At 49.0% G+C, this 12,847-nt stretch overlaps 1 protein-coding gene across 1 annotated transcript; it reads left to right on the forward strand.

Annotated features, from left to right (window-relative positions):
• The first annotated feature begins 10,193 nt into the window (after window positions 1–10,193).
• Ccr8 (C-C motif chemokine receptor 8) lies at window positions 10,194–11,461 on the forward strand. Its single transcript, XM_051173623.1, has one exon. It carries the CDS (start codon window positions 10,194–10,196, stop codon window positions 11,253–11,255), a length of 1,062 nt encoding a protein of 353 aa, XP_051029580.1. The 3' UTR covers window positions 11,256–11,461.
• The last annotated feature ends 1,386 nt before the right edge of the window (window positions 11,462–12,847 follow it).

A 12,847-nucleotide genomic window follows, 5' to 3' on the forward strand; every position in this document is an offset into this window, starting at 1 on the left:
GGTTCGTGAATGGGTGCCCTGGGCTGCTCTTCAGGAAGCTCCAGTTGCGGCTCTGGCCCTACTACCAAAGAGATATGTGATTGGGTGCACTGTCCTTGTATTGATGTGAGTGTGTACATGTGTACATGTGTGTACGTGTCCTTGTATTGATGTGTGTGGAGGACAGAAGTTGATCTTAGGTGTCTTCCTTAGCCACTTTCTCTTGCACCCATGCTACAATCTGCTCCATGAATGGGGCAAATGCCTAGAGACTGAAATAAGAGACAGGGCAGTGGGTCATTCATTCAACAGCTAAGTTGGAACGCCAAATGCCGTTTACTGAGGGGGAAGGGTGGGCTTATACACTGACTCCCAGCATAGTGGAAATTTTCAGGCTTAGCTTCTCTGCAGCAGATGTGTGCTAGCAAGACAGGAAGAGTACCAATGACAACTCGGAGGCAAGATGCTCCAGCCAACAGCTCAGGCTTGCTCAAGGTGCCTCGGGGTCCATGCAGGGCTCTACAGGTCCCCCTTTCTTTTAATATAAACTAACACCTGTCTTAGGCGGCAGAGGATGTCAGCATAATTCCTTACCCATCATTGGAGAGGTCATCCATGCCTGTAACCCTCCTGTCTTAGGTTGGCTATTTGCCCCCTTCTGCCTTACCCATCTCTGGTGGTTAGTTCATCTGTAAGTTCAGCCATACTTGGGCAGAGGCATTCTCTTGAGCTAAAGACAGTAGAATCTGTCTTGTTTGAAAGTTGGCCTGGGCCTGTCTAATGTTGTGGCGGCGTAGGCAGATCAGGCAGATAGCACCAAGGGTAAGGGCTATGAGCCCCAGTGAGAGAGAGCTTGCCCATTCTCTAACTAATCTGCCGGCAAGTTGAAGTCCTTGTGAAAGGTCTTCTGCACTGGCAGGTGGTACTCAGGTTTCATTGGTGTTAACAATCTGCATGGCTAAAGCATGTGTATAATTTAAAAACTGACCACTCCAGGACCCCTGGAGAAACCTAACTACAACTGATGCGTCCTTAGCTTTAGTGGGTATAATACAAATATGTGGGAGAGAGAACAAGAAGCCATATGGGCCTCTCACAATAAATCCAATTGTTCCTATAGAAGGCTAGTTGTAGATTTAGTTTTAAAATGCCAATTTGTACTAGATTATCTAGTGTGTTTTGGGAGGCGAAGGCTTCAGCCACATCGCCTGATAGTCGATCCCCCGTGCCTGCACTATTTACAGACTGGGAGAGGGCTATCCTAGAAACTGTTGCGACAGTAGCAGAGGCGGCACTGGCAGCGTGACCCTGAAATCTCCTTTCCTCCATGACACACAAGTTGGTCATCTGTAGAGGAGGTCTCCGGCATAGGTACCACCTGGGGTATGTGGCCCACAGCTGTTACTTTATGCATCCAGCAGCTAACCAGTCGGCAGACCTGCTGAGAATGATTGAGACTCCCTCCGAAATTAGTAGCATTAGTTACAACAAAAACGAAGAGAGCCAGAACACAAGTGCGTGAGATGAAGGTGAAATTCTTATCCTTGGGACTGAAGTGTAATTTTATAGCTGCTTTACCCAAACTATAATTAGTGGTCAGGAAAAAGGGTCACATAGGGCTACTCAGACCCACAGGCATCAGAATGAGTAGACTCTTGATGAGGGCCCATTGGACATTCTCGCTGGCTGCTACAATCGTGGTTCCTCCCCATATGGCAAACCAGACCCTTAGGCACCCAAGCAAGGTTATTAGAATCTTGTGGAAAGACACAAGCCAACCCTCATGCCCATAAGCAGTGACAGCTTCCTTAAGTTGTTTTATATCCTTGAAATTTAGTTGGCTGTGCTCCCTAACCCTGTTATCCTGAGGATCTACTGTCTCAATCACAGGAAAAGCTTGCCTTTCCTTTCCCAATGCTTCTTCTACCTTGGTTATTAAATCTTTGACCTCCTCCTCCCCTCAAGGTGCAGACGCCCTACTAAAGGGATCACAAGAAAGGGGTTGTGCCAAGGCGGATGGCATTTGTGCTCATCAGCTTCAGCAATTCTTTGTTTTAATTGTTCAATTTCTGCTTCCAAAGTATGTTCTTCATCAGTTACGGTAGGACTATCATCTTATAGTTGGGATCCTTCTTGTTCCCTGACAGATTTTACAGATTCTAAATCTTGTACTTCCTCAGAACTCCTATTCATCCCTGCCATTTGTTCTTTTACGTTGACATTGTTGCTCAGGAGCGCATCTTTAACTAGACGCCAAAGGGAAAAGGTGGCGATAGGGAAATTATCAGGCCCCTCTTCTTTATAAGCCTTTTGGAGATGCTTAAGCCTCCAGTGTACATAAACCAGGGACTATGTTTCTCTAATATGGCAATGAATTCTTTAGCTGTTTTAGTTTTAATCCTGGTGCCCTGTTTTTTTTCAATAGGGCCACTAATTGTCCACTGAGAATTTCCTTAGAGTTACTGGCACCCATCCTTCAATACACCCTCAATCACTTACTTTGCCTGGCAGCCTCTAAGGGCGCTCTCTTAGGTGCTCCCTTCTTCCCAATCTCGGTGGGACCTCTACTTGTAGTGCCCTCGCTATGATCTGGTTCACTAATCAGGTGAAGGCTTAGAGATTAAAATAAGAGACAAGACAGTGGGTCATGTATTCAACAGCAATGTCGGAATGCCGAATGCGCTTTATTGAGGGGAAGGAGTGGGCTGATACACTGACTCCCAGCACAATGGAAAACAACAGGGTTTTCAGGCTTAGCTCCTCCCCAGCAGATGTGTGTTAGCAAATCAGGAAGAGTACCAATAACAACTCTGGGGCAAGATGTTCCAGCCAACAGCTCAGGCTTGCTCCAGGTGCCTCGGAGGTCCATGCAGGGCCCTACAACTTTCTACTCCATCGGCGAAAAAGAGGCTTTCACTGAACCCGAAACTTGCTGCTTCTGCCAGAATGTCTGGCTGTGGGTCTTCCTAGATCTGCCTCCTTGGCAGGCTGGAATTGCAGGCAGATGCTCTGTGTTCCTTCTTTTACATGGATTATGGAAATCCACGCTGAGGTCCCCACACTTGCTCAGCATGAGCTTTGCCTACTCGACCCTCCTTCCTACCTGCTGCATTATTTGGAGTGATTCACTTCATTTCTGTGGGCTCTAACATTCAGAATGAGAGGGCGTATGTGTCTGTGTGAGTGTGTGTGAGTGTGCGAGAGAGTGTGTCTGTGTGTGAATGTGTGAGTGTGTGAGAGTGTGTCTGTGTGAGTGTGTGAGTGTGTGTGAGAGAGTGTGAGTGTTTGAGAGAGTATGTGAGTGTGTGAGAGTGTCTGAGTATGAGTGTGTGTGTTATGTGAGTGTGTGTGAGAGTGTGTATGTGTATGTGAGTGTGTGTGAGTGTGTGTGAGTGTGTGGTGTGAGTGTGTGTGTGAGTGTTTGAGAGAGTATGTGAGTGTGTGAGAGTGTCTGAGTATGAGTGTGTGTGTTATGTGAGTGTGTGTGAGAGTGTGTATGTGTATGTGAGTGTGTGTGAGTGTGTGTGAGTGTGTGGTGTGAGTGTGTGTGAGTGTCTGTGTGAGTATGTGAGTGTGTGTGAGTGTCTGTGTATGCGAGTGTGTGTGAGTGTGCGTGTGAGTGTGTGTGTCTGTGTGTGTGAGTATGTGAGTGTGCGTGTGAGTGTGTGTGTGTCTGTCTGTGTGAGTATGTGAGTGTGTGAGAGTGTGTGAGTGTGTCTGTGTGAGTGTATGTGTATGTGAGTGTGTGTCTGTGTGAGTGTATGAGTGTCTGTGTATGTGAGTGTGTGTCTGTGTGAGTGTGTGTGTGTGTGAGTGTGTGAGAGTGTGTCTCTGTGTGTGTGTGAGAGTCTGTAGAAAGGCACATTGCCGGAGCTGCTTCATTCACTATACTGTATGAGAAGCGTCTGAAATGGTAACTTTTCTTCCCGTACTTGCGGTTAGTGATGATCTGAGTCTAATCACTTGGGAGGGAGGAGGGACGATGTGCTTCTTGAATCTTCTTCATTCTAAACTGAAAGCCTGGGAAGCTAGTGCCACTCCCTGGCGGAGCAATCCCAGCGGTTCATCCAGGTCTCTGGGTGACAGAGTGTGGCTTTGGAGAAGCCATTGATATGGGAGCTATCCATGACTCTGCCTTTATAATCAGTCACTTGACAATAAAAGAAATCATCTTTTAAGGGAAGGGGGCTGGACAGATGGTTGAGCAGTCAGTGTGTACTGCTCTTGTAGAGGGACTAAGTTCAGTTCCCAGCATCCACATTAGGAGGCCACGACTGCCTGTAGCTCCAGCTGCATGGGGATACCTCATCCTCCAAGGGCACTTGGATGCATGCTTGCATATGCCCAGATACACAAAAGTAAAAATAAAACAAATTGCCTGGTGTGGTAATTTTAATCCTAGTTTTAAGTTCAGTACTGAGGAGGCAGAGTCAGGCAGACTTTTGTGAGTACTAGGCCAGCTTACTCTACACAGAAAGTTCCAGGCCAGCCAGAGCTGCACAGTAAGACCCTCGGGTCCCAAATAAATCTTTATAATCAGTTTCTGATGCTTTTAACAGAAGCTCAGGGACCCTTCCTCTCCTCCTTTTTCTCATCTTCCTCTCTGTATGTTTTTTTTTTTTCCTTTCCTTTCATGTAGCCCAGGCTGGCCTTGGTCTTACTGATTGTGTATCTCAGGAGTGCCATGGGTACCGTGAACGCTCAGTCTTCCTGCCTCCACTCTCCAAGTTATGGGATCATGTGTGCGGCTGCACACTCCCAAGGTCTCTCTTTTTCAGCTGCCCGTCTGTAGACCGGAATGCCACAGAGGGAATACCACCTCCTCCCCATTCCTCTTCCCAACCTCAGGAATCTGTACTTATTACATTATTTGGGGGAAAAGGTCTTTGTGAGCGCCATTCAATCGATGGTCTTGAGATGAGGGGGTTACTCTGGGTTATCTGTATGGTCCCCAAATATAGTCACAGTGTTTACAGATGAGAAGCAGGGAGAGGATGGCCACACACACACCGAGAGGGAGATATGCAGATAGAGACCAAGATGCAGGGATGTGGCTAAAGGTTCAAGGTTTCTAGGTAGCACCTGGAAGAAAGGGGGGGCTGCCCTTTTGAGTTTCCGGGGGAAGGTCATATGGTGCACATGTCCCCGCTCTGGCACATCACAGATGAGGTTGGACACATAGTTTCCACTGACATAACAGCAAGAGCAGCTTCATGAGTCCTGAGTTCGCAGACAGCTCAACACTGGCATTTTCTTATCACACTCAATTCTGTCCAAAAGGTTCGTGCTTTCCCCGAGCTCAGTTAAAACCTCGTCGAGGAGAATTATATACGTCTGAATTCAGGTGCCAGAAGAGGCTTCTAAATGTCAGAAGAGAATTAAGATTCATGAGTCACGGAACAGGCCAAGAGGTATGGATGCCCCGCCCCCTGAAAAGTAGCATCTAAGCACTGAGGCCAGAGGGAGAGGCTTGGTAGAGTGCTTGCCTTGCAGGGGCAAGGACCTGCATTAGGTCCCTGGGATCATGTTCAAAAACAAAACCAGGCCAGTGGTAGCACGTGCCTGCAACCCTTGTTCTCAGGGAGGCAGAGTTAAGTGGATCCCTAGGGCTCACTGGCCAGACAGCCTAGCCAAACTAGGGAGGTCTAGGCCAGCAGGAGACCACCTCAATACAACAGAAACAAATGGTAGGGGACACATTCAGTGATAGCGAAGGCCTTTAATCTCAGCACTCAGGAGGCAGAGGCAGACAGATCTCTGTGAGTTCAAGGCCAGCCTGGAGCTCTACAAAGAGAGTTCCAGAACAGCCAGGGCTGTTACACAGACAAACCCTGTCTTGAACACAAAACAAAACAAAGAATAAGAGTAAATGGAGCTGGAGAGGAGGCTCGGTGATTAAGAGCACTGGCTTTTCTTCCTGGGGACTGAGTTTGGGTCCCAGCACCCACATAACAGTTCATAATGGCCTGTAACTCTAGCTCCCGTGGATCCGGTACCCTGTACTGGCATGTATGTGATGCATAGACATACAAACAGACAAAACACCCATACACACAAAATAATAACAACGAGTAACAGTGGAGGTTTTCTTGCCTCCCCATACACAGAGCACACACACACAGAGGGGGGGGGTAGGTGTGGCCCATCTGAGAGGACACTGTATCTTCCTTGTCCCTAGTATTAGTTGCCTTCCCCTTTGCTGTGGTAAAACATTCACCAAGCAACTTAAAGTGTGGTTGTTGACCCCAGTGTCAACTTGAGATCTGGAATTACCTCGATCAGGTTAACCAAGATGTGCAGACACACACATCATTCCCTGGTCTGGGATCCTGGACTGGATAAAAAGGGGGAAGGGAGCTGATCCCAGCATGCATTGCTCTGCTCGCTGACTGTGAGTGAGCACAGCCACCATCGGTTTTATCTTCTGACCTCTCCACATGGTCAACTGTGCCAGGCATGGGAGCCTGATGAACGCTTTCTCCCTTAAGTTGCTTTTGTTAGAGCATGTCACCACAGAACAGAAAAGTCAAGTCCCTCGGACAGGAAGAAAGGGTTCGTCTTTGTTTTTGTTTGTCTTACTCGGTCCGGAATCCCAGGACTGAATGGTGTTGCCCATACTTAGAGTGATATTCTTCCTAGAGAACCTTCCACAGACTCGTCCAGAAGTATGTCTCCTCAGCGATTCTGATCCCGCCATGTGGACAGTCAGAACTACCCTTCACACTCCAACTTCCAAGGAGACCAGTGTGTCCAGCCCCTCCTCTACCTTCCCTGCTACTCCTCATCAGAGGACAATGAGCTTCTGTGATTGGCAGGGTGGGGAAAGCTTATCATTTGCCATCCATTATAGCAAGTCAGGTAGAGGGGTGGGCAAGGCCTCTGTGGCCTTCCTGGTTCTACCTGGTTCTACCGTCTACCTCTGGGGGAGGCTGATTGAGGGGTCTGCTTATGTCTTTGGCTCCGAGAGCCAGGCAAGACATCACTGTTACCCCACTGGCCTGGTCTTGGACTGCAGAAATAAGCTGTTCAAGGTACAGATCCCCAAAGAGCCAATGGTTGTTGCTTTGTGGGGAGAAAGCATAGGGTTAGCAAGCATGCCAGCTATTCAGATGCCACTGTGAAATTGAGCAGTCAAGGGACAAGGTGGCATACATCAATAATTCCAGCTATTTGGGTTGTCTGGGACTGGAGGCCAATAATATTTTAAAAAGACTGTGTGTGTGTGTGTGTGTGTGTGTGTGTGTGTGTGTGTGTGTGTACATGGAGGTCAGAGGTCGACATCAGTATCTTCCTTACATTTTTCTGAGACAGGGTCTCCCATTGAGACAGGAGCTAAACAATTCAGCTAAACCGGATGAAGAGCAAATCCCAGGATCCTGCTGTGTCCACCCCAGTGCCGGGATTACAGACACACACCACCATACTCGACTGTCCTGGGGACAAAGCTGGGTCTTTATCCTTGCACAGAAACACTTTACCCATGGAGCTATGTCCTGGCTCTCCTCTCCTGTTTTAATTTAAAGTCTATAAACTTCTCCTAAATAGTCTCTATTAGAAATGATATGGCGTGGTAGTTCTTTTTGGTGGTGGTTGAATGAAAAAAAAAGGAAGGAAGGAAGGAAGGAAGGAAGGAAGGAAGAAAGGAGAGGGTATGACTGCTTCTAAGTATGGAGGGAGAGAAAGTGTATTGCAGATAAAAGGGAACTCATAGCAGAGGCAGGGGCGTCTGGGAAATCCGGAGTGGACATGACCCTGAGCTGGGGCCCCGTGAGGAGAGAGGACAGGAGGGAGCAGCTGCTGAGCAAGAGGGGTGGCCTGGGTCAACGGAGCCTGTCCATGAGAGTAGGCAGGAAAAGACCGGGTAAGGAACTGGCTGGGTTACACGGGGCGGCAGCTGGGATGGAGGGTCGGGGTAGGGGTGGGGTACCCTGTAACAGGTAGAGTTGAGGCGCGTTGGCAGCAGTCAGGTCCGCTTTGATGTGATAAATAGGGCCTCAGCGTTTGGCTGGGGCTTTGACACAGGACAGTGCTGACTTTTCCTTTCTGTTTGGGTTCTGGAAAGCAACCTTTGTCTCTCACTGGTTCGGCTTTAATCCTCCTTCCGGACGGCTCCTCCCACTCCCCCCATCATCTCACGCTCTGGAGGGTGAGCATCCCTGCTTGCCTCTGCCCAGATCTGAGGTGAACTGAAGCTTGAGAGTAGAAGAGCCCCGGGCTCACAGCGTGCTGCCACACACCGTCAGCGGGCTGCAGGCAGGGGCAGGGCTGCCCCCCACCAGAGGTACCTGTCGCTTTCGCCTCTTCCACCCTTCTGATTGGCTGAAGCAAGACATGCAGCTGAGCCAGAGGGAGAGGCATCGCGGCCCCGGGGCGAACGAGCTGCAGACGGAGAGTGGGCAGCTGTGAAGCCTCAGAGCAAGGGCTCTGCTCAGGTACTGCTAAGGAGCTTCCTGGGGCGAGGGCAGAGGCAGGGCAGGGGCGCTCCATCCCTCACAGAGAGGTCAGGGAAGACTAATATTGCCCAGATCATTTTTTTTTTTTTTTTAATTTGAATGTCTCCAAAGCCTGAGCCCACACTTTTGGGAATGTCTTGGTGGCTGATGGGAACATAACCCTCCCCCCCCCCCCACCACCACCCAGGACACAGGAGGAAGAGTGGAAAGTTAGGCAAGGCCAGCTTTCTACACAGCCTCCTACACAGGATGTCAAACTCTCTTGTATACAAGTCTTCCAGTGAAGGTTTAGAATTCGTGTGGGGGCTGTGTGTGGGGGTGGGGGACGGGGGGTGTGGGGGATGGGACCCAGGGCCTGGTACATGCTAAGCATATGTTCTACCAGTGAGCTACATCCCCAGGCCCTGTAATTTTTACCCTACATTATTTTATTTTGTGTGTGTCTGAATATTTGCATACGTGTGCATATAGTCAGAGGTCAACCTTGGTGACCTCCCTCACTGCTCTCCACTGTTTCTTGAGGCGGTTTCTCTTCGGCTTTGTGTTCACCAGGCAGTCCAGGACGGTCAGAGCCCCAGAGACCTTCCTGTCTCTGCCTCCTGCAGGGGGGTTACAGGGACACAACACCGCTCCTGAGTTTTGAGGGTTGAATTGAGGTCTGCATGCTTGGCACCTTACTGAGCTATGTCTTCTCCAGCCCTAGTTTTTTATACGACTGAATTGTTGCCTTTATTAATTAGCTTTACTTCTGGCAAAGCTGATGCTTTTCGTTTTTAGTGTAGTTGGGATCATTTTTTTTCTATTGCATTTTGAATTGTTTCTGGGGGTTATGAAAATAATGAAAGAATGAAGTAAGCTTATGAATATTGTGGGATACATCTATTGTTATTTTATGCTTATTGGTGTTTTGCCATGGGTGTTGGATCCCTTGAAACTGGAGTTACAGACAGTTGTGAGCTGCCATGTGGGTGCTGGGAATTGAACCAGGGTCCTCTGGAAGAGCAGTCAGTGCTCTTAACCACTGAGCCACCTCTCCAGCTCCCATGATATATACCTAAAGTGAAATATAAAATGAGACATCATTTATGTAACTTATGGATGAATCACAAATATTGTATATTTATATATATATATATATATATATATATTGTTTGTTTGAGACAGGGTTTCTGTGTGTAGCCCTGGCTGTCCTGGAACTCACTCTGTAGATCAGGCTGGCCTTGAACTCACAGATCCACCTGCCTCTGCCTCCCGAGTGCTGTCACCACATCCCGCCTGTATATAGTCCATGAATACATAAAATGGAAGAGAAGCCAGTCATGGTGGCACACGCCTATAATCCCAGCACTTGGGAAACAGAGGCAGGTGGATCTCTGTGAGTCTGAGGTCAGCCTGATTCTATGAAAGCCAGGGCTACTTAGTGAGACTCTATTTCAAAAATACAATAATTAATTAAAATTAGGGGGAGGGAGAAAGAGAGAGGGAGAGAGGAGCCAGGCAAGGTGGTATGTGGTGTGAATGGTAATACCAGCACCAGGGAGGCTAAGGCAGGAGGCCGGCCTGAGCTATGGACCAAGGTCTAAAACCACCTGGTGAGACCCTGTATAAAGGAAGCAGGGTGTAGGGACAATACAGCTTGGACGTGGAACATTCATGTCCCATTACCACCCTGATACAGAGCCTCAGGGAGAGAGGGGAGGGGCTTAGGGCTTCAGTATGGGAAAACAATCTTCAGTATCTCTCATATACCTCTTTGGCCAGATGGATTACACCCTGGAGCCCAATGTCACGATCACCGACTACTACCCTGACGACTTCGCCATCCTCTGTGACACAGAGCTCATCCTCAGAGGTGGAAAGTTGCATCTTGCCATCTTCTACTGCATCTTGTTTGTGCTGGGCCTTCTGGGAAACAGCCTGGTCATCCTGGTCCTGGTGGCCTGCAAGAAGCTGAGGAGCATTACAGACATCTACCTCCTGAACCTGGCCGTGTCTGACCTGCTTTTTGTCTTCTCCGTCCCCTTCCAGACTCACTACCTGCTGGACCAGTGGGTGTTTGGGGCTGTCATGTGTAAAGTGGTCTCCGGCTTTTATTACATCGGCTTTTTCAGTAGTATGTTCTTCATTACTCTCATGAGCGTGGACAGGTACCTGGCTATCGTCCACGCTGTGTACGCCATCAAGGTGAGGACGGCCAGAGTGGGCATGGCCCTGAGCCTGCTGGTGTGGCTGATTGCCATTGCAGCCACCATTCCGTTGCTGGTGTTCTACCAAGTGGCCTCTGACGATGGCGTTCTACAGTGCTTCCCATTTTACGACAACCAGTCTTTGAGGTGGAAGCTCTCTGTTCACTTTGAAGTCAACATCTTGGGGCTGTTTCTCCCCTTTGCGGTCCTCCTGTTCTGCTACGTCAGAATCCTGCACCAGCTGCGGGCCTGCCAGAACCACAACCGGACCAGGGCTGTCAAGCTGGTGCTCATTGTGGTCATCGCAACTTTACTCTTCTGGGTCCCGTTCAACGTGGTGCTGTTCCTCACGTCCCTGCATGACTTGCACGTCTTGGATGGATGCGCCATGAGCCAGAGGCTGGCGCTCGCCACCCATGTCACAGAAGTCATCTCTTTCACACACTGCTGTGTGAATCCTGTCATCTACGCATTCATAGGGGAGAAGTTCAAGAAAAACCTGGCAAGCGTGTTTCACAAAAGCTGCAGCCACATCTTCCTCTACATAGGGAGGCAAGTGCCGCTGGGGGGATGGGAAAGGCAGCTGTCCTCCAATCAACGATCTTCTCACTCCTCTACCCTGGACTACATCTTGTAGGAGCGTGCGCACGGGCTCTGCTCCCTTGAGAAAAGTGATCTCTCAGTTTTGGGATTTCTTTGTGCCTGTGTTCGTGAGAGACAACGCTTTGTAATTTTCCTCACTCATAGTGATCTGGGCCAGGATTGCTTTCTTAAAATGTATTGAGAAATATTCCCTTTAAGATCTATTTTTCTGAAATGGTTTATGTAAAAAAATAAAATAAAATAAAAGGCATTACTTTCTCTTTGAAGGTTTGATATAATTCCTTAATAAACCCATCCAGAGCACTTCTGTACAAAGACTTGCATTTAATTTACCAGCGACACCTGCTGTCCATCGACTGGTAGTGTCACAGCTGCCTAGCTTGCAAAGGAGAGTGGAGGTCATTTCCCTCAGGGTGTATCTGTGTGCCCACATGCCATGTCATTCATTCCTGGAGTGCCAGAAAGCTACGTTCAGCCACACCTCCCAAACATGCCAATTAAACAAGACAAGTCATGGAGCTGGAGAGACGGTTCGGAGGCTAAGAGCACCAGCTGCTCTTGCAAGAGGGCCTGAGTTCGGCCCCCCAGTACCCATGTCTGGCAGCTCATAACTGCCTGTAACTCCAGCTCTAGGGGATCCAATGCCTGAGCACAGACTCCACACACTCCACACACATAAAAACTGAGAAAAGTCACAGTGAAATGCCGAGGTTTATTCAATGGGGCCACATTGGGAAAAGGAGCAAATCAAGGGGTCCAGGGACCCCCAAGTCCATCTTCAGGGTCTGACCCGAGGCCTGGGTTTAAATAGATGGCAGGTGGTATGCAGAGCTAAGGAGTCCCGGTCAGGGTGTGGCCCCGCCCATCATCACCATCTGGGCTCCCTCTCTCCTGCAAGGAGCTCTGATAAGTCACGAAAGTTATGTGCAGTCTCTTGTTGGGGACAAGTTCGAGTCTCTCCTCTGGCTGTCATGCGGGTCCAGCCTTTCCCTTCCCCAACGGGATCCCTGTGGAAGCTGTAACTCTTTAGAGTCTACATGTCTCCATAGTCTCAATCAACGGGAAGGGCAAAGGTGGTTCCAGGATGTCAAGAACATGTCTGGAGAAGTGGCTCAGAGGTTAAGAGCACTGGCTGCTCTCACAGAGGTCCTGAGTTCAATTCCCAGCAACCACATGGTGGCTCACAACCATCTATAATAAATAAATAAGATCTGGCGCTCTCTTCTGGCCTGAAGGCAGAACACTGTATACGTAATAAATCTTAAAAAGAAAAGAAAATGTTCTGTTGAGGGAAGGCTGAAGGGCTGTCCTAGAGACTCAAGGATGGCTCATGGGAACATGTGCCCTAAGAAATGTGTGGAGGATGCTCACATTTGGACTATGGATTGCAGACACATGAACAAGCAAAGCAAACACGTCCAGCAGTGCCTGCCTGTTGGATATGAGCCACATCTGTTTTGTTCATTGCCACACCCCAGAGCCCAGGCCCCTTGAAATTCTGTTAAGAACCATGGCAAGCTGGGGCTGGGAGGTGGCTCAGCAGATAAGAGTGCTTACCACTTTTGCAAAGGACCCAGGTTCGATTCCCAGCGCCCACCTGTGGGCTCACAGTCTCCTGTAACTCCT

Source organism: Phodopus roborovskii, unplaced genomic scaffold (assembly GCF_943737965.1).
Source record: "Phodopus roborovskii unplaced genomic scaffold, PHOROB, whole genome shotgun sequence".
NCBI lineage: Eukaryota > Metazoa > Chordata > Mammalia > Rodentia > Cricetidae > Phodopus > Phodopus roborovskii.